This window comes from Pagrus pagrus, assembly GCF_965226575.1.
Source record: "Pagrus pagrus genome assembly, chromosome: 14".
NCBI lineage: Eukaryota > Metazoa > Chordata > Actinopteri > Spariformes > Sparidae > Pagrus > Pagrus pagrus.
In genome coordinates, this window is record NC_140198.1 from 13727958 (window position 1) to 13755927 (window position 27970).

Here is a 27970-nt window from a genome sequence, read left to right on the forward strand (position 1 = left end):
GGGCTATACTGCAACATCTGCCTACAGAATATTGTTGAATAAGAAAATCCACAAATGATTTAAGAATATAAAATATATAAATAAATGACATTTCAGACAAAGGAAACAACGAAAGGTGCCGTTTGCAGTGTAACTACGCCTCGACTAGCAGATGCTGCTGATGCTGATGTGTGAAAATCAGGTGTGAGCTACATGACAAGGATGTGAAGTGAAAGGATCAGTTTACCCTCAAAAAGCACATATATTTTTCACATCATTATAGCGGTGGTGAGATGGTAGGCATTCTCAGCTTTTCTAGCTGTTAAACCTGCAGTATGGCTTCCAGACACAACCTGACAACACCGTAAGGTGTCAGGGAGGTTTTCCATTGATGTTATCTTTTCTTTTTTTCCTCTTTTGCTTTTCTGATGTGAAGGTTAATTTTCAACCTGAGAGCACAATGCTGTCGTGTGACTCAGCTGTCTGGGCCTCCCACAACCCTGCGTCTGTATTGCAACTTGTCAGGCTTGAATTCAAGTTTAACCAATTAAGCTAACCAACCTCCTTCTCTCTCGTTTTCTTGCAAATAAAAAAAAAAATCCAATCAGAGTCCTAGCTGAAGCGTGACTACCACAGCCTGATTCCTTGACTTAAAGGCAGAGGATAAATTTGCCTTTATAAGTCCCGTTTAAAATGATCAAGTGTGTTTTCTCAAAACGTAGAGGCTAGACTCTTCTTGAGAATAAACTGCTTCCTCTATTTTATGTAGCACCAACATTACTAGAAAAAACAGCAACATTAAAGGCAGTGAAAGTGATTTCAGAAGCCAGTGAGGCACTGATCAAAGACTGGATTATGACCACCGACACAGACTGACACATCTAAAGTTTATTTCCAGCGAGTCTGCCAAGCCCGTGCTATCTCACTGTATCATCCACCGAGGTGGCAGCACAGCAAACCCCCCTATTAAATATCAAGACTTTTATTTTACATGGCGTCATAGATAACATCCAGAGGCATGTAGGCTAGGTCAGATGTATTGTTAATTCACAAACAGAGGCAGGGAACTTGCCATGGACCTTTTTTTAAGTCAGTTGTTACTAGGAAGCCGATTTTTTTAAACTACTCCAGTGGAAACATTGATTTTAAATCAAGAATAAGAGTCTACAACCATGCTAGCAGCTCTGTGAGACCGTACATAGCAGTGCTTTGAGCTTCGTGCTAACATGAGCAAGCTAACATGCTCACAATGATAAAGCAAACAGACTGATGTTCAGCAGGTATGCTGTAATGTTAACCATGTTCACCAATTATTTAGCACGTTAGCATGCTAACATCAAAGTACAGCTGAGGCTGATGGCAAATTATTAGCAAGTATTTGCAAGTATTTCATTAAAGTATTGGACAAATTAAAACTGTAGCCTGATAGTTGTTGGGATATTTCCATAGATTTCAAATAGAACTAGATGGTGAACACAAAGATGGTGCCCATTCAGTCCAATGAGAACTGCTCACGTGAGCATAGCAAACCATAGATTACCTACGTTTATACAACTTGAAACCTGGAACACAGCAGCATTACATTATCCCGGTATTCAAGTTTCACATCCTGAGTGTGATGTTGGAGGAAAATGGCCACCGTGTGAATAAAGCATATACTTATATCTAAATGGTAGATTCATGGATATTTCATTCTGCTGCTAGCATGGCTTTAAAAAATGTTAAAAAAAACTGTTTGTGGGATTACTCAGGTTAATACTTTTGAAATTAGATGATTTTCAAGCAAAACATATTGTCTCAAAACTTAATGGTAAAATTATGCAGTTCAATTCAATAAAGAATTTTTCAATACACTTGAGCGACCTGCTGGATTACACTATTGATCAGGGTTAGCATGCAGTACATTTGGAACATAACTCCCTGAAAACCCTCTCCGCATCATGTGAGATTTGTTCTTACCTTTGCACACAATTCAGGAGCATATTGCTGAGAGGAGCTGCGGCCCTTTTGTTAATGCTGAAAGGATTTACCTGTAATCTCGCTGTCTGCAGAAACACTGAGCCGAAAGGATGCAGGGGCCGCAGCAGCTGCAGTGGAGAGAGGACAGGGGAATTAGACTGGTGGCACGACAGAACGTATTATAGTGCTGTAAAAATAAAACATGTCAGACTGCTGTAGAGCTATATATCAAGTCACTTCAGGGTCCTGTGAGCCGCATACCCACCAGCAAACAAAAACCCTCGGGATAATGGTACATCCCCAACTGTGAGTTATGTCAAGCACTCTATAGCTGCTGTACCGTCTCTATTACTTTGCTACAGCGTACTTTAAAAGCAGCAATATAGTACAATATGAAGTGGTAATTTCAGGGTCCAATATTTCTATTGTGTGCTTTATTTTTTTTAATTTTCACTTTTTTTTCATATTTATATTTATTATATAACTTGGTTGTATTTTCTATGAAGCCTGTGTCTATAATGCATTATAACACATTATGAACATACTTCTAAAGTGTTATAATGTACTTATAGCACCATATAATCATAGTTACGAGCACTCGTGAATATTTATGAGGCTATATAACAATGACGATAACTCATGATTACACCAGTGTCTATAATGCATTATAAACAGTAGTATAATGGATTGTACGATAATACCTGTTAATAAATACATTTTACAGCATTTTATGTGCTGTTCTTATGCTTACTTTATCTTATTTTTTTCACTTTACTCAAGGTAAACTATGATCACTTATGTTTCATAACCAGCTTTTACTGTATTACATCTGTCTATGACACAGGGATTTATGACTTGATTTACGGCACCCACTGGCCACTTGCAATAACTTATAATCACATTACAATAGTGATTATAATGTGTTATGAAATGGTTATAGTGTATGACAACTAAGAGAAAAAAATAGTGAGTAACAAACATTATGAAGTATCGATACTTGACCTTGTAAGTCGTGATGAAATGCTTATAATGTTCCTTGATTATTGTGTTAAAGCAATCTGAATATTTGATTGCCTTTAACTATAGACACACTATAACACATTATAATTATGTGTATGTATACACAATAGTGTTATAATGAGTTATGATTATTGTTATAAAGCACTATTAATATTAATGAGTACTCTTGACTATGATAAAGCAGCAGTACAGGTGCATTATTAGTATGTTATAATCCAGTATAGCATATAAAGCTTCTTAGAAAGTTTTACCCCATTGGACCAGTTTTAGTTAAATGTTTTGCAGTCAGTGTAATTCATTTAAAAAGGAATTGAACTGAATCTCTGTGTGTTTGTACATGTAATTGAAGAATTTAAGCTTGGCGGAGTGCTCTTTTGCTTTCATAATTCTTCTTTACACAACAGAAAATACACATCTTTTTTCATGCGAATGCTGATATAGACTATATGACAAAAATAAGAACTTTATTTTCATCAGGAAACATAAATCTTTGTATAAGTCACATATACCCCGGGTCTAGTGTCAGCAGCTCAGATGAAAAACTCCTGAGTGCAAATCCAATCACTCCTTCATGCCAGGGAATTGGTGCATAAACCAGGAAAAAAAACTGAGTTAGGATAGAGGGAAGAATCCATTACTCATTAAGCTTCTCACATTTTGTACAACGTGCCTCTATAGCATATTTACATGGCGTGATTTCGGAGAAGAGGCGATGTTTTAAAGGATGGATATGCACTGGCACATCAAATAATTTGTAATTATAATTCATCATGAGCCACATACGCAGGGAGTCATTCAGTAGGAAACAATGTGAGGCGATGAATATACGTAGATGGCTTCATTCAAATCACTTGAACATCATGTGAGGGAGAAGTGTCTGTTTAGTTTGCATACAAGTGACAATGAAGATGATTTTCATTTGTGAAAGAAGCAAAGTGTGGAAATATTTCAGCGTGCATATTTGTGTCTTGTTTGCTTCTTTTGCGGATTAAAGTCTTATATTTTTTTATCTCCATGTTTTTATTGCTTGAAGATTACGGTACATTATTGCAGAGACATGGTCTCCCAGCAACCTCTGCGATTAAACAAAATAAATAGTCCATGCTATTACGGCCTCTCTTATTTTATTTGTATTTTTTTTTTTTATCTCAGATCCCTCGATTTATTCCTGTCATCACCGTATCTTCATGTTACGTGTCATCCTTCCACCCTTTCCTCACAGCCAATCATTAAATCTAAAATGCGATCCATGGACATGGCATGTAAGATAAGCTGTGGGCCACTATTATCTTTTCCCTGCCATCAGTAAAGTGGATTTCCTGATACATCAGCAACCCCTTCGGTCATCCAAAATCCGGTTTTCCAGATTTCCCAGTCCTATCCCTCTGTGGGGGTCTTAATGGGGAGATGGGATTCAGAGGTCTTGCTCAAAGCTGCTTTCTGTCACTCTCTCTCCCTCTCCGTTTTTTATGTAAATCGATCCAGTCTTGGGTTCCAGTATTAGATTGGGGGTTGTTTTGTGTACAGTCCTCTGCCTGAGGCGGCTGGCTGTCTGGCGAACACATTACCCCACATCGTGCCCCCCTCCACAGATAACTGAAATGTAGACTGCAACCATATAGATTGTCCCCATATGGGTTAATGTTTGCGGTTGGATCGTGCATGGATAGACAAACACACAGTATGTCCAGAGCAGAAACATTCACACGCACAGACACAAAGAGCAGCTCTTTGTGCTTTTGCATCATTATCTACTAGAAGAAAAAATGAGCATCCATGAGGCGAAAAAACCCTGAAATGACTGTCCACCATTCTTTGTAGCACCTGCTTAATCCAGAGAATCACAGCTCAATATGCTCCATTAATCCCTCTGGCTCTGTGCACCACTTCAATCTCACACCACATCTATCTTGTTTTTAAAAGGGCTGACCCAAATACCCCAGTGTTCAGACACTCCGCCGATGCTCCTGGGATTCAGAAGTCATCCATTCTTTAGCACTACTCAGCCTCACAACCAGCATGCGCACACACTGAAACCTTAACGTCTACAGCGCGACACGGTGTCAATTCTTCTTACTCATAAGATGAATTCATGTCAAATTGCAAAAGTGTTTAAACAATATCAGCTTTTCAATTTCAGAATTGATTTTAATCTTCAGGTTTTCACCTCAAGTGCACTGACACCACTTCACTGTGTCAAGAGGCGGTGGGTAGAAACAGAAGAAGAAAAAAAACGGAGTTTCATGATCAGTGAGCGCCGAGACGTTTTAGCTGAAACAATCAATCTAAAATAAGGCATGAACTTGAAAATAATGCAGTGACAAATGGTGACTTTCTTAATAATGCAACTATGATGCATTTGTTCTCCACTGAAGCTATTAATCTGACGTCCCAATGATGATATCACAGGAAGACATATATATTAATCGTGGAGAACACATTGTCAGCATGATTGATACAAATTTTACATGTAGATTTCTGTAATAATCTGCCTTGTCAGGATTTTAAATGTAGTAAGTAAAAGAACAATGTCTGGATGGGGGAAAGACAGAAGGGGGGAAAAAAATACTCTGCAAATATAAGTCCCTTACAAATGTGTCATTATATTACATCGAAGACAACTGAACTGAAAGAAAGTTGATCATACAACTTCATTTTTTTCTTAAAACTTTTTTATTTAGTTATAATATTTTACAGCCTTTAATATGAGATTAATGTAGTCTACACACATTGTTTTTAGTGTAAGTACAGTATGGTCATGACTAACAGCCATAAAGTTTTTATATTGGGTGGTGACATGATAATTGTGTGTATATACTGTATATGGAAACAATTGCAGACATTTTCAGACATCATCATCAGGGCTAAATAAAAAACAGTCTGAACCAACAAACTAACAGTGGATGTGGCAATAATCAAAGTCCAAAGAGGCCGAGGTCATACACCGGGAAACAAATAGTGTATGGCAGGAACGTTAACCTACAAAGAGAACTAAGACAATCTACCAAACAGGTGCTGAACAACTAGGAGTACAAGTCCTGAAAGGACTGATTGAAGGTGATGAATGCAACTGGCAGGAAACGGAACAACGGCGGGAAGTCAAACAAACTGGAATGCGTGACGGTACAAAATAAAAAACAGGTAGTGAAGTTAACTAGAGTCTATGTGAGTTGTCACAACACAACGGTTTTGTTGCACTACATTTCGATGTAGTGCATAGGGGTTTTTGTAGCAGGGGTTTTTGTGTTGTCCATTAGAAAAATATCTCTGAAGAAGTAAACTGGCAACATAATAGTGTCCAGATAAGTTGGATAGTATGTTCCTGAAGTCCAATCTAATAATGGTGAAAAGGATTGACATAAAATCATTACCACATCAACACAAACTGAAGAACTTGTGCTAATAAGTGGTAAGAAATCCTCCATTTGTCTCCAGTGTCGATTAGTCCTTCAAATGGAGATTAATCACACTTGAAAACTAGAAGGGTCCTCAGAGAGGAAGAGTCCACTCTTCTATGAAATGCAAATCTGCAAGCAAAACCACTGTATATGTCTAGATATATTTCCAAAACTGTTAAAATGATGTGAACATATGTTTCCAATCTGCAACCTCATCATCTCATCTCAGCTGTGCATTTATGTTCTTCTAAATTATAAATATTTCACATAGTTCATGTATTTATGATTTATGAGCATCATACACATGTACAAATATCAAATGCTTAGACTGAAATAATATCATGAACATAGCAGCTTGTTATCAAAAACAGTTGTCACAGGGAAGAAATTTTTACTCAAGTCAAATTTAAATTTGCATATTGAAACAAATAAAGTAATCCTGCTGACAAACAGACAAACAAACCAAACTGAAAACCTTTATAGAGGCAATGAGTGAAATGTCAACAAAGTTTGTCAACAAAACTTTCAATATTTTGGTAATGAATAAGCACACAGGCCTAACAATTATTGTTTGGAAATATATATTCAGCAAATTGAACTCCCAGCAGAGTTGTCATTTATTTGGTTAATTATCCTGCTGTCTAACTTACACTCCTGGGAGTCCTGTAATCTGCATGAAAGCCGACTGGCTCTGGCAGATCACCTCGGATTTGTGAGAAAATCAATACTACAGTCTGACTGTGCTCGCTGCTGTGTGGGCCTTAACAGTTTGACTAATGGCCCTGGTTACTGAAGACTGTGATGGGCTCAAGTTGTCACTGTGTTGCAATTAACCAGTTTCCAAACCCCTGCAGTCAATTATGAACCTACTGTTATGACATCCGACGCTTAATCAGTATAAACAGCTAATTGTGATGCCAATCAAGTTCTGAGTATGTAGACTCCTGCAGCACAGTTGTGCTGACTACAAATAGTTAATTCTGCTGCAGATGACATCTTTCCATTACTATGCATTCGGTTCAACCTTAACAAGACATGAAATAGAAATTTTTATGAAGTTTTATCGTGGCCAGTGCCATCTTGGCTGCCTGATGAAAATGTTGCTCTTGAAGACGCTTTCTCTGAGCTGAAACATGTTCTTTGTAAACAATGTTCCTTCTTGATAATGAAAAGTATCTTCAGCTCTGTCTGGCTAATGCAGCCATCTGCTGGCAACTCCTGAAGGAGTTATGGAGCCTCTCAAGATCTCTTAAATAATTTATAGGTGGAGAATATTCTCAAGACTTCACAAGGCTTAATTCTAAGTGTAGGATTGGATTTGTCAATTCCAGAGTGGCTTTAAGACTAAATATTCACTCTGCTTTGAACATTCAGTACAGGACACACTGAAGTTTAGTCTTATAACTGTCTCCAATCTTGGATGACTGTAATCGCGCAGTAGTCTTTGTGTCTCGTTAGCTTGGAATTGATGGAGAATTTAAGAGGCTGTGATTGGGATTCTCACAGATTAATCCATGTGTGCACTTCTTCCTGATGATAATTGTAGCATGTTCCTAGATCACTGCATAATAGACACAAGACAGTACAAGTAAAGTGTGAAACTGAGCTCATTAAATTTCACTGAAATCACCTGGGTTGTCTCATAACATGTGACCATTAACTAAGTCATTTGTGCATCAGTGCTGACTGTGATTTTCTCTTTCTTTCTCAGGGTGGAGGTCACAGGATTGCAGCCCACCGCAGCAATTTGAGGATTACACACAGACCTGGAAAAGAGAGACAGTGCTAATGTTCACCATAATGGCACCTGTAGGTGTGGCTAAACTGCGGGCTCGGCTCTTTCTGCTGTTTCTTTGCCTGACACTACGTGCGGGCATGCTTCAGTTTGCTGCAGCCACGATACAAGGGTACATCGGAGACAGGGACATGATATGCCCATCTGTATGCAGGTGCGATGAGGACTTTATCTACTGTAACGATCGCGGCCTGAGCTCCATCCCTTCACTGCCTCCTACGGCATCTGTCCTCTACCTTCAGAATAACCAGATAAACAACCCGGGTTTGCCCACCTCCTTAGAGCACCACCTTGCCGTCCGTGTGGTCTACCTCTATGACAATGAATTGGATGAATTCCCCCTGCACCTGCCACCATCCGTCCGTGAACTGCATTTGCAAGACAACAACATACGCACTATTCCTCGTAGCGCACTGGCTCGGATGCCCTTGTTAGAGAAGCTCCACTTGGATGACAATTCTATTTCCACTGTCAGTATTGAGGACCAGGCCTTTGCTGACAATCCACGGTTGCGCCTACTTTTCCTTTCACGCAATCACCTGTCTAGTATCCCCTCAGGACTCCCTGCCTCACTGGAAGAACTCCGTCTGGATGACAACCGAATCTCCACAATCCCGACCCATGCCTTCCGAGGCCTAGCCTCACTTCGATGTCTTGTCCTGGATGGGAACCTTCTGGCAAACCAGCGCATTGCTGATGACACATTCTCCCGCCTTTCCAACTTGACTGAGTTGTCCTTAGTCCGCAACTCTCTCCAGACCCCACCTGTCAACCTGCCCAGCGCCCATCTGCAGCGCCTGTCTCTACAGGACAATGCCCTGACTCATATGCCACGTGGTTCCTTGGATGGCATGCGCCGGCTGCAGAGGCTGGACCTGTCAGGGAACAACCTGACCACCCTGCCGAGGGGACTGTTCAAAGACCTGGACAGCCTCGGTCAGCTGCTGGTGCGAGGCAATCCTTGGCACTGTGGCTGCAATCTGCGCTGGCTGTATGACTGGCTGCATGGCCGCGGTAACTCCATCACTGTGAGAGGTCTAACCTGCCATGGGCCTGACAGAGTGAGAGACATGGCTTTGACAGACCTCACAAGCGAGATGGAGGAATGTGAGGTGGTGAGGACAGGGGGGACCAGAGACAAAGTGGGTGGAGGTGGGGTCGATAGCTCTACCACTCAAACCCCTCCACAGGGCTCTCTCTTCACCCTCCGCTCAAAGCGACCTGGCCTGGGACTTCCTGACTCTGGTTTAGACTACACTCTGAGCAGCAGCGGTGTGGGGAAGAGCCTGGCCCTCAACGTGAAGCCCCTCTCTCACAACAGTGTCCGTGTTACCTGGAGCGTGGCCCAACCCAGCTCCTCCTTCCGGCTGAGCTGGCTCCGACTAGGTACCGGGAACGCCATGGGATCAATCACAGAGACTCTGGTCCGGGGTGACCGCCGAGAATACTTGCTTACTTCTCTGCAACCACGCTCCAGCTACATCATCTGCATGGTGCCCCTCCCTACCAGTTCAGAAAGCAAAGGACCAATTTCTGGAGATGCTGACTCTGATGAAGCTCTGGTGTGTGCAAAAGCTGAAACGTCAGACCTCAGCCCGTTGGAGGAGGAGGAGAAGGAAGACTCACAGCAGATGACAGTGTTGCCCTTGGCAGGAATTATTGGTGGGGCTTCTGCCATTGTATCTTTGGCTCTCATTTTTTGCGTCTTCTGTTGGTATGGACATAGGACTGGGCATTTGTGTCCCCGTGACCACTATACCCGCAGCAGCTCCCGAAAAAGCAAGAACTATGATGATTATATCGAGTCAGGCACCAAGAAGGACAATACTATCTTGGAGATCCGTGGTCCGGGCTTCCAGATGACGCCTATGGCGGCTTGCCAACCAATGCAGCCTAAACCCCTACGAGAGGATTACATCATTCATACCATATTCCCCTCTAATGGCACTGGCCTGTACAAAGGTGCCAACCATGTTTCCAATGCAGGACATGGCACCAACCGTGGTTATAGAGAAGGAGGAATCCCAGATATAGACTACTGTTACACATGATGTACTGTACCAGATCCTGTTCACAGTGTTGTTGGTAAACTGTATAGATGCACAATTTCCCTTCGCATGGACACTTCTGAAGCACCCCTCTGTGCCTTCTTCTTCTGGTCTCCCATTCCAAATGACCTGCTGTTCACTGCACTGAAAGTACTGTATGTGATTAAGTGGAACTGAAACCATGTGGGAACAGTTCACTGCAGAAAGCAGCAGCCAGTGCCCCAGGTGTAAATGCACAGCTGACTGTTTCTTCACCATCTTAGTAATGGCCTGTGTATGTTTTCTTTTCTGCTCTTTCCCTGTGACATGTAAGCAAAGAATGTATACACTGCAGAAAGGTCAAACTTAGCGTAGGTGCAGGTAGAGTTCCTCTTTCACACACAGGAGCCACAGCAGTCAATTCAAAATGGATTTAGAAATAATAAGAAACTGACATCTTTTTGTATTCCTGCTCACCGGTCATACACAGTATGTAGTCTTTTCAACTCATTGTTCCAAATGCCTCAACTATATTGATGTGCCCTACCAGCTATCCAAGGAAAGGGCTTTGTAAAGCTGTGAATTGTTCTATTTCAAACGACCCAATAACCACATGTCTTAAAGTAGGCTTGTTATTACCTTATTCAGTAGTCGGCAGGGTGAAGATCTTATCAGGGCAGGTCGGCCTTGGTTATACCTCTCGAGATCATTCACCTGAGATCAGTATTGTAGTGTTGCATCAGACGAGATGCAGCACAAGTGTGTAGATAATTTACTTCGATACCGACTGGGCTGTGTTTGAAAAATGCTTTGCTATTTTTATCAGTGGTTTGTTTAGTGATCAAATCCTGCACAGCTCCCTTTATTTATTTATTTTGTTCCTTATGTGATGTTTTCTGTCTCTGCTAAAATTGCTTTTTGTCTTATTTTCACCCTCATTTTTGTCATTACTGCTGAATCCCAGCTTTGATGAAGGATTTGTTTCATCTAAACAACAAAATACGAGAAGTGAAGAAAATATCCCGATGGCTGTCTCCAGGTTCATGTTTTCTTAAATGAAGCAGAGTGAATTCTTGAGTGAGACTGTTTATAAAATGTCATCCGGAAAAATTAGACCCCACCCAAAGACTAGCATGTCAGTCGACTGAGACAGAAGAGACCAACCTCAATCCCTCTTCTCCCATTTGTGTGCTAAACGTGTGACTTCAGTTGGTAACTTTTGTGTTTCCTCCACAATCTTAAAGCGATGACGGCGTTCACAGAGAATCCAGACTGGACAAAATACCAATGTGGAACCTCCTGTGTGAGGCAGACTCTTGTTAGTGAACCTCAAAGTGGGGGGCGAGAACTGTGAGTGAAACCGAGGAGACTCAAACCGCAACACTGTTGACCTGCACTGTGGAGCAGCAGCCAAGCTGTGGGAGGGTGGATGGACTTGTGGGGGAGTTTGGGGGTGGTGTGACTACTCAGTGAGGTGAGTTCATTGATGTTTGTTTTAGAAATGGTAAAGGGCCTCAACTCATTCCACCTCTTTTATTACTGAGCAGCACTAAAAGTGTAAATGTATTAGCACTTAGCAGAGAGCAGGGATAAATGTAATGACAGGCGCGGGTAGACGGAGGGTAGAGAAACATCTCCAGGCACCGAGAAAGATACAGAATTGATGGCTCTGGCACGGTGGAGTTCACCCATGCATAAATCTGTTTGTCATACTCAGCTTCTCCCCTTGGGTTTAATATTGTCCATCAGTTGTTTACCACTGTGTTGCTTCCAAAGGGGAAACCAATCGTGCTTCCTTGACTGTTCTGCCCGCTAGAATTTTACACTGGCTGCAGACAATAAGTCAGTGGAATGTATATTTTATCTTGCACCCAAAATCACTGGCTTAAACAAACAACATCTTACTGGCCTGGTTAATTCTGTTTTGGGGAATGTTGATATAGTGTAATTACTGTTTTACAGTGGGTTGATTCAAGACACGTACTTCCTCATCATTTGTATAAATAAAACCATGGCCACAGCCACATGAATATTTTTTCTGGTGAAATTATAGAAAGTAATGGTGCCATAACTTTGCGTAAAAAAAATTATGTGAACCTGAGATATGTGTGGAATTTGCTTTATGAATTCATCTTCAGAGGGGATCAATAAAAAATTTTATAATCTTGTTATTACTGCAACCTCTCATTTCACCTCATGCCGGAGGAGAGTATTTTTATAACTCATAGAGGTATTGGAATGGGGGATAAAATCCATCCCAAGAAACCAGCTTTCAAGCAAAAGACCTATACAGTATATTGTTTTCACCTGACGAACGTCCTGAGTAGCTCTGGGATAAACAGTGCAGACTACTTCCTGAGGCCAGACACTTGGAACTAGCTCAGATGGAGTCACCAGGCTCCAACTCCAAATGAACATTTCATCGAGATACTTAAGATGAAATAGAGTAATCTGCCTGTGCTGGGTTGAAAATTCAGTGAAGTTGAGGTATGTGCCTGGGCTACAGCAGGATACACTTCTGACACAACCACTTGAAAGACTGAATGATGCTTGCCAATGGTGTGCAGATCGATGTGGAAATATTGATACTTACAAATCAAAACATTTCTGTCCTAGTATTGATTTTCACATTAAAAGATTGATATCTAAACTCAATAATTTGGGTTAATTTGTTTTTCTCTTCAACAGGGATACAGTAGGATCTAGTCTAAATAGTACCCACTTGATAGGGAGTACTTCTCCTTCTACCTGTCATAAACATATGCAAACTATGGCTCTATGTAGTACAGTGCCACTGTCAGGAAGTTGACAATGTAGATGGCTGACCACAAATGCAGACATGTGTGGAGCTTTTTCAGTTGTCAGAACAACAACGCTGTTTGTGATGTGTGTGGTGGAACTATGAAGTTCTGTGGCAGCACCACAAACCTTGTTAAGCATCAGAGATTTAATCACAACAAAGAATATGATGAGGTAATTCAGCAGCGGTCTGAAGAAGGGGAGAAGAAAAGTGCTGCTAGGGCTGAACAGACTTTATTCGCTGAGTCTTTTGGCACTGGGAAGCTTTATCCAGGTACAGAGAGTGAGGGTGTGGCCTTGGTTCAATTCCAAATCGCTGTCATATCAAAAAAAGGTCTTAAAAGACCCAAATAATAATAATATTTATGTTTATATATGCTATTATGCTTTCCTGCTCAAAAAACACATCAGATTTCACATACTGTCCAGTGTTGAAGCACTGTATCCCCCCTCTGTTTTAGCTCCTGTCTCTTTAAGGACCCCCTCCCCTACAGTCTGCTCTGATTGGTTAGCTCACACATGTCTGACCCTGCACCACTAACAACAACAGAGCATCTGTTCAAAATTAATTCTTACGTGCCAGACTAGCCGCCAGCATATAAATTATGCAAATGTATGACTTGGTGACATAGTGTGATGTCACAAAGTCATGGACTTAAAGGCGGGACTACTGACGAGGTATTTCAGGAGCAGTTTTTTCTGTGGTAGAGGGGAGCTTCTTACTGAGAACCTGTTCTGTTTGTGTGGACTTTGACCTTTTTAACGTTCAAGGTGTTTTACATGCACAAGAGCCTATATAAAACACTGAAGGAAAGGGAAAAAAAAGGTGAAATGCCATTTTATTAAGCTTTTGTACAAAGTATCACTACCGTATTGGTATTAGTGTTACCAGCCTGGATTTTACTTGGTATTGGATCAGAAAGGAAATCAGTAGTATCACACATCGCTAATGCTGGTTTTTAAAGGGTCACTTCGTAGGATTTAGTGGCATCTAGTGATGTGGTCACAGAGTGCAACCAACTGATCACCCCTCGTCTCACCCTGCCCAGATGGCCACTGTACAGCCTGTGTCTGGTTTGTCTGTTCTGGTCTACTGTAGAAACATGGCAGTGCAACAGAACCCTTATCCTAATGAAAACAAAACTATGTTTCTGGTGATTATACACTTATGAAAACATAATTTAAATGTTATATTCAATTTCTGCCCCTGAATCCTTTAAGGGTAACACCAGGCTTTAAAAGCATGAAATTTCAAGTCTGTGTCACTTCTAACCACATCCAGCGTCACTAAGGGGACTGATGTCACATTGTACTGACACACCCCTAAGTACACATCTACATCACTGCAGCAAGGTGAGAGGTTAAACTGGTCAGCAAGCCAGGACTTTCTTTCAGGTATTAAGTTAATCTTTCATTAAACCAACATACAAATCCTTGCAGATGTCTTGTCAAAATTTCAATTCAGCGCTGAAGAACGGATTAAGAAATGTTCCCGAGAAAACAGATCCGCCCTCTAACTTGTTGTGAAAGTGGTACCCTCCCAAAAAAGAAAAAAAGAGTTAAATTTGTTGATTACATTATTACAAGCTGTGGACACAGAAGCAACGCCTCACATTTAACTCCTTTGCTTGTAAACAGTGAAAATTGATTGAGTAGTAATTTAGAATCCAACTGGCAGCCTTTGTGTTTCCACAGTGCTGTTGTGTTTGGCTGTGTTAGAGGAGAGCTTATTCCTAACGTCTGCGGTCTGAACAGTGGTATTATACTGAATGTTGGACTGATTACGCACTCAAGACAACCACCAACTGTTAACTTGAGGTACAAAATGAAGAAACTCCAAAGGAAGACAGCCTCCGTTTGTTACCATGCTACCGCTGTTTGGTTTTGTGTTGTTTTCCGTCTTTAACGCAACTTGTCATCGCACATTTGATTACCACAGAGCTGAAACTGAAACACTGTTCTTTTTCCGTCTATGCTCATTAGAGTGTGGTGTTGTAACTGCTGTTGTAAAGTACTGCGAACAGCTGAATTTCCCATGCAGAAGTCAACTGGATTATCCTCACCTCAAAATACCGGAGCTCTGAGTCAACCCAACACAAGTTAATTAATTTTAAGGGTGATAGAAATTTTACACGTACCTCTGAGACTCTGAGTGAAAAGCCAGGAAGGAGCAAAACATTAAAAAGCACCTCATTAAATCTTAACTTCTCCAGCACCTCCTTTGGCTTTGACCAGATAAGGTTGAAGAAAAATTTGTTAAAATTAAAAAGCACATGAATCAATTTGGTCAGTAATGAAGGCGCCAAGTGTTGACAAGAAACAAGAACACGTGGATTACAAAGGACGTTATCTTCCTGCATCTATTTTCATCCTGTTATTTGTTTAACTGTCCTTTGTGAATCCCACAATTGGAGTGCAATGTTAAATTGGTGGAGAACCAACTTAAGAGCAAGAATAGTCATAGTCATAGATGCTTCTGGAGAGCAAGGTCACCTTGGAGATTAAGATGCTTCAATCAGAAATCAGTGGCATTACAGCCAACTATTAGGCCATATCTCAATACACCCCTGCCATTTAGCACTTTGCTTCAAGACTAGGGGTAGGTTGTCCTGATTCTTGTTGGGATAGAGGGGAAGCCCAAAGTGATAGGGCTACATGGCCCTCAAGCTAAAAAAAGTCCAGTAGCTGCACTAGGTACTGCTCCTCTAATATCAGTGCACACTGTCAGGCTAGGAGCACAGGTTGCTAATGTTAGCCTAAAAGCACCGCTAGTGGCCAGATAATGAAGCAGTGATGTTTTTTATTTAAAGACTTGATCGACAGGGGGAATTTGTGAGTTAAATGCAAGTGTTAAAGCTCCTCAATCAGATAAATGGTAAATGACAATGTGATAAAAGAAAATATCACAATTTTGCCAGAATACACGCTGAAGAAGGGCATCTTGCCCAAACATCCGTGTAGCAAGAATGAACAGTTTGATGGGAGTGCCTTTATTTTTCTTTTGTTTATGCACTACAAGAGGAATTCAGCACCCAGTACTGAAGCTATATAAGTGAGTTGAGTGCATTGTTTGTTATTTATAATATCAGGATTGCCACATTAATGTAAGAAAAGTCAACACAGCTGAAGAAAATGGCCGGTCACAACTGATAACTTATAAGGGTCTTGAAGGGCTGTCCCATTTTATACGGGGAGATTTCAACCACTACCCATTGTAACTCTGTTCTGAGCGACAAGGGGGCACAAATTGAGGGGCAGGGGTAAAAATTGGGAATGGGATTGAGCCTTAGTGTGAAGATGTGGAGTACGTATACTGGAATTGCATCAGGAAAGATGGTCAGGAAAGATCATTCTTTGCCAAATGCATCCTTTGACTGAAGGAAATCCCTCTATGGCCTCATGATAATATGATAAGCCTCACTGCCAGCAGGACATATGTCTCTGATAGTGCTTGACAGTAAACTCCTCGTCTCAAGCACCTTTTGTGCTAACAGGGATGAAAGAGTATCCTATTGTCATGGTCAGTCGGATCACAGCTCAAATAACTGTGGCCTGGATGGTGGGCAGTAACCTATTTCTTGCCTCCCTTCAGGACGATTTAATACCGCCCCCTGTAAATCTCATTGTGCAGCAAGAAAGAATGAAATACGTGAAATACAATATTGGAAATGAGGCCAAAGGACGGATATTGCAGAGAAAGAGATCGGGAAGATGTTGGCAGTGCAAGTTGTTTCGGAGTCTCGCAGCAGATGGGCTTGCATGGTTTCTAACACAGATGGTTTAATAATGTTTTTCCAAGATTTCAACAGTTAAGGGTTGATAAGCTGGCACACTGATCATCTTGGATAAGCGTAATATAATGCAGCATGAATTTTTGGAAGGAACGCCTTGTCTGATCCCTAAAGATCCTGAGGAGACTGCACTGGCCACATTCACAACACAATTGCTAAAAGTAGAGACAAACTATATTGGTGGCACCCTGCAGGGTAAATCCCAAAGACATTATTAAGTTTTCTTTTCTGAGAAGTCACAATGGACTTATCCTAGACCTCAAAGAAGTAGCTGCAACTCATTACTGAATATCAGTTTAAGACCTTTTCTTCCTCTTGTTGTTTCATCTGTAGTCACACAATCCAATCGAAGAACTCAAAGCCCTGCGGTACAAACAGAGAAAACAGTCCACGGTCTCAAAAATACCATCTGTATCTCAGTAGGTGATTGCACAGAGAGGTACATAAAAGATACAAAGCCAGAGAACATTCGGTACACCCCGCATCAAGCTGATTGTGTTGTGCTACAGAAGTAAAGTCCTGTCTCGTCGACAGCACAAGAAAGCCTGAATCATTTCTTTCTTGGACTGCCATCTCACTCTTGACACCAAACAATGCACTAACGGCCCTGGGATGTACAAACAAGGACACAACTGCAGATTGGGAGCCAGACATAATCCCTGTCCCAAAGAGACGTGGCTGAGCTTGTTAGCTGGAGCTCACCGGTGTGACTGTGGCACGAACCTCAGTGCTGTATATTGGAACCACAGCGCTGCTCTTGTGAAATTTGATGTGTTGTTAAAAAAGTAAAACCACAGCTGCTCAGATGGAAGGGACTAACAGAATGAAATGATCTCTTTTAGCCAATTACTTCACTTTTCAAAGTTTGCGTTGTATACATTGATAATAGTTTACTGTTCGTTATTCGTTGTTAGCAATGTTAGCTAGCCACATGCTAGCTTTTCACAGTTCGTTTTTGTACAAAGTGTATTTAATATTTTTGATCATTTACATAGTCACGTAGGATTTTTCAACTAGCGAGGTTAGCCTGTCAGCTAGCCCATCTGGCTACCTAAAAAGCTCTGCATATACACATAATAGTAGAACCAGTCACCCTTCTGTCTGATTTGTGATTTAAAGCTTTACTGCTCGCTTTCGAAAGACACTTTCATTTTGGCAGCTCTGTCATTCAATACAGGTACATACGGGTGTAAAAAAAGAGCGGCCTAATGTTAGCATGTGTCTAGCTAGCTAATGTTTATCTATCTTTCTAAAGGATTAAAAATGTTAAAAAAGTATTTTAACTATGTTAGGGATGAAAAAGCACTGTAGACAAACTGTACAGTTGGCACCTTGCATTCTTTTTTCTGATGAGTTAATGTAGGAGAGAAATAATGGAGACAGTGTTTGTGTGTAGGTGGGAGAGATTTTCTCAGACAGTGGTTTGAAGTAGAGTATAACCAAAGAAAAATGTGTGCAGCACAAATCTACTGTAGGCACCCTGACATCTGTATGAAGTGCGCTATTTATTCTGAAGTGGTAGTAATCACCGTGATGTGGCTCAAATTACTGAGGTGCTGCTCCAGACTGGAATAAAATTACATTTTGTAAACCAATTTAGCCTTGCTGTTTTACAATTAGATCAGGGGGATATTACTGACGCAGTTGTTCTGGATGGGCTCAGATAGTAAATACATTCCACAGGAGTCATTTAATAAAAACTAATACCATTAAGAAAAGCTTATGTGCATGCTGGCTGTATTTGTGCAGCTTGGACCGTCTTTGTGGACAGGTGGTGTGTGTGTGTATGTGTGTGTTTGTGTGTGTTTTCTATGCTCAAACTTGGTCTGGATACGAAAAAATAGAGAGCACAAAAAACGCTGGTGCTGGAATGTCTTTCTGGGCAGATTGTGCTCATCAGTGTTATCATCAAATCTTCACACTGCCAATCCAGCATGTGATTGTAATTTCAGTTATCAGTCAGACAGGTTTTTAAAAACGAATTTTGAGTAAAAAAATAAAAAATAAATAAAAATTGCAAGCCTACTCGGCTGTTACCAGGAAAGAATCGTTTTGTCTAATCGTATTTCATTTGTGTGTAGCTGTAAACGGCTGCCTCTGAGTGATCACACCCTTCCTTTGTTGGACAGCCTACTGAAGGGAAAAATAAATGTTTTGTAGAAAGGATGTCTCGTTGCTATGTGATTAAAATATGTGCTGTGGGATGGAAGGAAAAGTTAATTTTGTTCAGGATGCGCTCCTTTTGTCCAAAACACAGGTTTTATTATTCTTTTATTATTCTTTATTCAGCGCTCAAAGTTTAGCACTGATAAAACTCTTTAAAGCTGTCAGTTTGCAGCCATGCTAGCAGCATTGCTCTAGGGATGAGAATACACATGGCACATACCTTACACTGTGGTTTTAGTCATTCGTACGGCTAGTCTGGTCGCCACCTTTCGTGGTTGGCCACTGCAACGTGACGTCAGGCTGCATTTCTCCAAAAGTTGAGTCTGTTTCAATTTTTCTTTTTTCAGGAAGCTCCTGCGGTCCACACAGCTGCAGGCAGAACGCATCACCCTCATTAAAAGGAAACAATAAAACAACTTTAAATCTGGATGATTATATCAGTACTTTCCGAGACAGACCACAACAACCAATCAAATCAGTAGTTATTTATATAGCCCAACATCACAATCATATTGTAGCTTTACAATGTATACACTGAACGACACCCTCTGTCTTAAGACCCTCGATTAAAGTTCTTCATTTGAATTAGTAAATGAAGAACAACTCTTGAGCCACTGGCCCACTTTTGAAAACCGTCCTGTTCAGTGCGATCTAACTCTGCTCTGTCTCATTGCTCTCCGGTTGGTTTGTCTTTCCACAGTTTCATCTTTGAGAAATCTCAGTGGATAAGCTGTTACCAGGCCATGAGTCAGAGAAATTGTTATGACAAATTCACAGTGACTCCTCATCTTAACATCAAGAGTTATTTTCTCTCCACGACAGATCGAGTGCAGTGTTCGCGTTTAATCATTTGAGACTTGAGCGGCGCTCTGATATTGTTGACAAAGCCATTCTGATCAAACACCTCAAAGGTAGGTGATACTGACACATCACTTTAATGGTTCATCTCCCTTCACACTGACTGAACGTATCCATTACACGGATCAAATCATTGTCATCGACTGCGCTAAACAACTTGGCGTTGACTCCACAGTCGCGAAGGAGCAGAGGATGTGGGGGACATTTAACATCTAAACAAGTGGACATGGTTTTATTATGACAGATGTCTTTAGTGTTTGTTGACTTGGCTTTGACATTGAAAGGTCAAGTGCAATCTAAGTGCAGCTGAATCAGATACCACAGATGGCTCTGTAGCTCTCAGACAGCTGCTGGACGTTACAACAGACCAGAGAGTTCACAGATCATAGCTATCAAAGATCTGCATTCAGCCCCTGTCCCCAGAGGTTTAACAGCAGTGGATCAATAGGATCCATCACTGTTCTTCCTTTTCGGTCATGAGTAACGGTGACGGATCTGCTAAAATGGGCTCAAACTGTTAGTCAGCAATGTTTCAGAGGCAGAAACAGCCAGCAGTGGGCTGATAGCAGGTCTGATTTTATCAAGCACACAGGTTTCAAGAGAGTGAGTCAGTACACGGCATGAGCAACTGCTAAATAAGACATCTCTGAAAATGTTGACCATCTGCCTGTCTCAGTGAAAAGTGAGACAAACTAAAACATTTTGAAGCCAATTTTAAAGGGAGATAGGTTTTTAATTTAGTGTTTTTGTGATACACAGATCATTCTTTGGAAGCAGTGATCGGCTTTTCGACTGGTACACTTGCGAGATAAGAGGCTCTCAAGGTTAGTGCTCAGCTGCTAGGCACAGAGATACAAAACGTGATTCATCTGTCCTATTTAACGCTAACACAGCAGCAGATAGAAAACTAGTGTTCTTTTTGGTGGGCTTCAGCACATCCTGTGTGCTTTCCGTGCGCACACATGTGAGTGCATCTCAAGTGTGAAACACTGAAATTCAAACATCACGGCTTTATGGATGGAAACATACACAGTGTATGAATTACCATGAAGGTTTTTATTGTCATTCATGGTCTCCAGAGGATGAATCCTTCTTGTGATCCCCTGACATTTCATGCGGTGACACCATGTGGTTCACATTTGTGGCTTTGAGTGAAATCTTTCAATAACTGTCAGAAGGATTGCCATAATGATTGTAGTGGTAATCCCTTGACTTTTAATGATGAGCCATCTTCAAGTCAAAAATTCAATCATCTTAAAATCACGCATGTTAAAGCTAGATGTGAGCTGAGTGACTTAGAGCTGTCCACCTGTACATGGATCACTCAGGTTGATGTTAATACCAGGTCTTAACTAGTTACTAGGCCCAGTCCACATGTACACAGGTATTTCTTAAAACAAAGCTTTTTCTATGTGTTTTGATGATATTCAGAAGCCCCGTTTTCAGTGTTTATGCCTAGACGGATAGATAAATTGATTCTCACATACCCCTGCCTCGTTCACAGTGTTTTCTGTAACTAAAGCGACCAGCCACGGAGTATACAATCTACTTCCTGCTCACATCATCATGCACATGCCTAGTGCACGCGAGTGGCCATGTAATGTGCATTTTCAGGTGAGTTAGTATGGGCGGAGATTATTTCTGAAATGTTGCTGAAACGCTGGTCTGGGCGGAGGTCGTTTCTGTTTCAAAACCATGTTTCCAAAAATGCCTGTGTACATGTTGATGGAGCCTTAGTCTCGTTATAATAACCTCAATGAACTGATCATTGGTGGGCGTACCCATGTAGCGAGCATCTGTGATATCGGTGAGCTGAAGTTTGGGCACGGAGCCCGAACAATACTAAAAGATTACACCCACTCCAGCCACGGCCTGTTCACCCTGCTGCCATCTGGCAAAAGATACAGAAGTATCCGTCGCCATACCGCCAAACTACAGAGCAGCTTCTTTCCTCAGGCTATGGGACTCAACACTTCACCATGAGTAGTGTAGTTTTCTGACTTAATTATCATACAATCTTGTGTTGCTTAATGACAATTGAATTCATCTTGAATCTTGACCAGATGACAGTGGTCAGAGATTTACTGATGATACCCTGCTGCACCATCAAAGTGTCTCACCGAACAGTTGTTATTGTGTTTTATTCACCTTCTGTTCTGTTAACAATCAATCACAGTCGGGGTGGAGCCCGCTCTGTGACACCTTCCACAAGGTTTCCAACATTTCCTGGTCCATCATTAGATCTTCAGGGGAGCTTTATCTCGTACTCACCGAGGATCTCACATTGGGGAGTGTCAATTTAATTTACTGTCTCATAAAGCGGGGCCCTGTGAGATTTTAATGGTGATTGCAGGCCATCCAGAGGACCAATAACAGCTGAGTGCTGAGATGGGGAGGGTACCTTCATCCTCTGCACAGCTTCACTCCCTTTCAGAGCACTTGATCCTTGGGCTGCATACTCTCTCTGTCTTCACGGTTGAAGCTCCACTTCGTCTGATCTGGGCTGCTATTGTGCTGTCCCCTTCTCTTCATTTCACAGAAAGGACAGAGGCAAAATTACATGCATTATTACATGCAGAGCTAGCATCTTTACTTCCTCTCTGGGTAATTGAACTTCGGACCTGTGTGGTCATTATATGCACTTTGGATTTGAATAAAGCCATGCTGGGGTTTCTTCCTAATTGGCTGAAGATGTGTATGGAAATGTTTTCAGCCTTAAACGTCAGGAAGGACCAATAATAAGACTGCTAGGGGGTGAATCCCAGGTGGAATATAACACATTTTAGCCGATTAATAGAAACTTTGGAGGATTCCCTGCAGGGAAAACGCGCTTCTCAGAGCAGTACACTATATAGAGCAGGCATCTGTCAAATAAATTATTCCTTAGAAAATGCTAGTGTCTTTTCTTTGTCCGCAGATGTGTGTTTGTGTACACTTAAAGCAAGTGAGTGCGAGAGAGAGAGTCTGACAGTCACATAAAAAGCATCCAGTACATACAGTTAGCCATTCATTTTTATTCTTGTAGTTATTTTATGCAGAAATGCTCCATTTGTTAGCACAAGTAAAGCACGTGCCCAAATACACTGTATACGCACGCTATATTCTCAACCTGAGTTGAGACATGTCTCTCGTGCAGCGGCAGTGATGTTTTATGTTCTATCTCTTACTGTCCTCGCCGAGCTCAGTGACGAGGACAGTCTAAGTGCTCCAGACCTCTCAGTCTTTTATTGGGTTACAGGCTCCAAAATTAAATAGAGGCATGTGCAAAGGTTGGGAGGCCAGGGGGGAGTCAGACAGGGCCGAGGTAATGTCACTGTCTTTCTGATCCTTATTGGAAGCGACACAAACACAACCTCCCTCCCTCACACACAGACAAACACACACACACGTGCATTTCCCTGTATTGATTAGTTGGGAAAAAAAGGGTTGAGGTCAGCAGGCATACGTCTGAATTTCTTTCTCTCTGTCTCTCACACATTTATCTCTGTCTGATTCGATACTCTGCTTCCCTCAGCAGGGGGCCATGCTTCATCCATACATCTCCGACTATCCCTCCCCTCCCCGCCTGACCCGCTCTCACACTCTGTGGTTTTCTTTTTTGTCCGGCTCTTTGCCCTTCACTTGACATACATAAATCAATCAGTCAATCCAATTTCATTCAGAGCAAAGCCTGATGGATTCGCTCCTGAGCCACCGTCCTGACAAAGTAACAGTATCTGCCCTGTAATTACATTCCAAATTAGATGATGTGGTTATGACCGTGGATTTGATTTTGCTTCGTTTTCAGTTATCACACACAAAAGTACAAGAGGAACAAGAAAACACACACGGACAACTACAATCAGAATGAAATGCATTTCATAGCCCGAGCTCAATGAGACATGGGGTAAACACAGTTTGTGCATAGGTGGAAATAAAGGGGGACAGGGGGGTCTGGTAGGGTCACTCGAATTGCCCTGGTAGCTAAGTTGGTAGAGCGTGTTGTGTCCTCGCCACAGCGGCCCAGGCTTCGAATCCGACCTGTGGCCCTTTCCTGTCACTCTTATACTATCATATCAATCAAGCCAAGAAAAGGCCCGACCAAAAAATAATAATAACAGATTGGGTCACCCCTTCATATGTCTCACTGTGGTTTGGTCCACTGCCTACCAACCCAGGACCCCCACATACGTTGGCATCCCAGTTCTTGTTCGGAAAAGTTAACTTAAACACAAGATATGTCTGACATTTGTATTTAATTCTACAACTTAATAGAACATTTACAGTTATAGGTTGAATCTCTTGCGTCAATGTGGCTGCAATAAAGGTACTTAGTCACATATTTTACTTCAACATGCTGGTATAACCACTTATTCACCTTTCAACTATGGAGTGTTTCCTCTATATACACTTCATTCAACAGTACTTTTTGGCGGCACCGTTGGTGTCCCCTTCAGGAATTGCTCGAGAAATCTTTGTTTGTTGTCGCTCCCAACAGTGAAATGATATATCCGCCCTTGGGTTTGTGATTGTTTCAGGTTCTTGAGATGACTATGGAACAAGAATTTTAGGCTACATTTTGTTTTTATCATATTTTTCCAACAGATTAATGCAAATGTTTAAAACTCTTAACACAGTTTTCACAGCAGGACTTTATGTGGACAAAACAATGGATGTTTTTTTCATTGCTTTAACACTAAAATCCACGCGTTTTCGCACTTATTTTCATTCTCTGTTTTTAAAAAATACATTCACATCAGCTCAAATCTTCAGAACCTTCAAAAATGTCTTTACATCGGACAGACTGAACTACCTACAGATACGAAGCTGCTGAAGGCCTTTCAGTTTCATGACCATTGATAAAAGGACGGTTGAGACATGAAACAAACCCAGATTGCACGGTGCATTTATGTGTTAGTGCGAAAGTGTGAATTAGTGTGAAAATCATCACCAAATGTGCAAGGCTTGTGATTAAGCTAAGATTTGTAAACATGACATGACATGATGTGTGGAGATTTATCTTCTCAAGTTGTAGAGACTGTGACAGAGCTCGAGCTGTGTGGATTGAAGCTTCTCTCCTACGTGACCGACCTGATTCATCCCGGCACACTAAGTAAACTGACCAACTATATTAAACTAGGTTGTTGACAGCGGCGTGTGGCTGGAGTTCTCACTGTCTTCTTTTGCAGCATAGCAAATGAAACAGGTCTTTTCAGCACCCCTCTGATTTAGGGCCAATCCCTTTACAGTAACATCAGGGAGCCGATTCATTAAACAAGCCACGGCTGAACTGAATCTTAACGCTTTCCCTCACAGATAGAGCTGATAGCTGATCAATAGTTGCCAGACTCAATCAATCAATGCCCCCCCCTCCCCTCCGCCCAACCCGACAACCTCTCCGGTCACTCCCGACGCAGCTGCCTCGGCTCCAGGGCTGATTTGTCCTCCAGTGTCTCTGTCATTTGTCTTTAGATTTCCCTTCCATCTGATAGCACAATGCTTTTCAAACGCCCTTTGCACACGTCCTTACCCCCTGTCAGTGATTTATACGTGTCCCTGCTCATCACCGAGGACGCTACAAGTTCATGCTCATTTGCACAAAGTCATTTAGTGGCATATTCATTTTTTAAGACATTAAACAATTTACCAATGAGGGTGAAATGATGCAACATTTATCTGGAGTTGTTTAAGTATGCTGTTTTTAAAAATTGCCCATATACAGAAACGTCCTGTAACAAGCGCGTATGAGATTGGTTTGCTGCTGAAATGATACAGTCTACTCATTTGTTAAATTTAACTTTGTTCAAAGAATAAGAGCAAGTAAAATTCATTTGCAAATGTGCATTTAATTTCGCTGAAAAAATTCAAGGACTTTACACTCGACGCCACATTAAACAACTTCTTATTTCATGCATGATAATCTGATTGAGCTCTTCAGACCTTCTGAGATGCACAGAGCCTCCCTCTGTCCTCTCTTATGCACGTCTTGGACTGCTGCTGTTCTTTCTTTTGCTTTTTCATTTTCTCATGTGACTCTTGTCGCTTCCCTCTACAGGCAATTCCCATGTGCAGTGAACTGTGAACGAAAAAATTTGCACCCTCATTCGCAAATGTATGCATGGTCATTTACACACACAAGCATACATGCATACTGTAAAGACAAAAAGTCATTATTATACATGAACAGGCAGCATCGTCTACGCATCGATGCCATAATCATGCATTTAGAAAAATGCTTGTCATGGCTGGATTGCGAGTTATCATGGCTGCCATGTGCAAGCTGTTAGTCCTAACTTTTTAAAGCAGCAACTCTGCTGAATTATTGTAACTCTGTTGATGAGGTTTTTATGAGGTCTCTTATTATCTCTTTACATCTTTCTATATTCACATGTATGTCATTCTTTGCCAGACACACTCAGTTGTTGCTCATTAAGAACACAAATGATCAGATTTGGCTGCTATCAAATGATCCCACTGATATTCTAACCAAGCGCAAGAAAAACTACAATAGACTTTTATAACATCTGTTGTTCTCCGTCTTTTACTACTTCAATTGTCTCAATGCAACAATTCAAAAGCTTACAATCACAGGCCCCTGTGATCATTGATCATCTATTTAAAAGATCTACACACACGCACGCAAACAGAAGATCTGCGATAACTGCATTTCGGGGTCTGTTCTGCTGATGAAAGGTTAATATCTTTATCAGCAGAGACAGCGCCGGCTGGTGAATGATTGAACCCGGCATTCTGTGTACTTTGGGTAAAAAGCTAATACTTTATTGGCTTGATCAGTTTGTACACCATCTGCTGACAAAACATGCTCACTGCAATCTGACACAATCCTGCCAAGTACAAAAAGGCAGGCGCCCAGCAAAACAAGGAGCCTTTTTTTTTTCTTTCTGCTGTCTTGCATGGAGAAAAGAAAAAAGTGAATTTGTTTCAAACGCTACATGAAAAATTGATGACAGTTTCAACACTTTGATACCTCTCCTCCTCCATGCTTCAGCATTAGTAACCATAGACATAGGTATTATTTGCTACCTTGGACTTATACACATCATTTATTTTGTTACACACTGTAGATGCTCATAAATTTTAAAGTATTCAAGTTTTAAAGTGACTTTATTAATCTATACTGTGCATGTGTTCAGCTTATCTCATCCTATTTAAACTGACACGTTTTTTACCGTTATGTGTCATTATGAAGTAAATGTTGATTGCACAATGTCATGACTGTACAATAACCACACCATCTGTGTTTAGATTGCTTCCCTATAAGCCTCATTTTCACTGCTTTTCTGTCTACCGCCGGGCACCAAATCTCCGGGGAAAATGAATTACAGACTAAATGAATTAATAAACTCATGTTTTGTCCTGTTGGCTGTTTCGCTGTTGGCTGTTGTTTCTCCGAGGAAAACACCGCCAACAATAATACCACTTGGAATCGCCATGGGGGAAAAGTTGTCTGTTTCCACTTGTGTTCATTTTAGGGTAACATTAATAAAACATTTGCCAAAACTTGACAAAAAATGGTTGGAATGCTAGATATACAAAGCAACATAATATAAGTTGTATGGTTTTATTACAGTTTTAATTTCTGTGCTGGATTGCAATTCTAATATAGGAATAGTAGTGAATTGTGCTTCAAGGCTAAATGTAAAGTTTGGGGTTGACGGGATGTGTTACAAAGAGTAATGATCATTTAAAGGTGTATAAATCATAAGAGAACCTGATACAAGAGAGACATGTGGTGTGGTGGATAAAGAAGAATAAGTAGTCATAAATCTTTCTGCACACACAAAGTGTCACACAGATTAAAGGTTGTCCTTCAGTGTGAAATTGGAGCACAACATATATGAGGGCACATTTGTCTTAATTCATGTAATTCACATGTCAGTGTGGCACAGACAGATTGTATGCTATTACGCACCTGTGCATGTAGAAACAAAGAGCCTCCTCTGGTACAGTATGAAGCGTCATGCTCTCTCACACTGATTAAGGATATTCAATTAAAAAGAGACGAAGAAGAAAAACAAAATGGCGGCGGTTTTTGATTAAAACAGCTACTCTACATCATATACGTAGCTTAACCGTGTACCAAATGTCTAACACAGTTTTATTTAATATCTTTCACTTCTACACATGACTATATGTGACTTACCAAACTGAAAGAAAACGCCAATTTTGGAAATGAAT

General features: G+C 41.1%; 1 protein-coding gene across 2 annotated transcripts in view; it reads left to right on the forward strand.

Moving 5' to 3' along the window:
- Positions 1-12346, forward strand: part of flrt1a (fibronectin leucine rich transmembrane protein 1a) — a 44306-nt gene extending 31960 nt beyond the window's left edge. For both annotated transcript variants that reach the window (XM_084373965.1, XM_084373964.1), the window contains exon 3: positions 8068-12346. In XM_084373965.1, coding sequence (XP_084230091.1) covers positions 8145-10202 — 2058 coding nt within the window. In that variant the 5' untranslated portion in view covers positions 8068-8144 and the 3' untranslated portion in view covers positions 10203-12346. The remainder of the gene's footprint in view (positions 1-8067) is intronic.
- The last annotated feature ends 15624 nt before the right edge of the window (positions 12347-27970 follow it).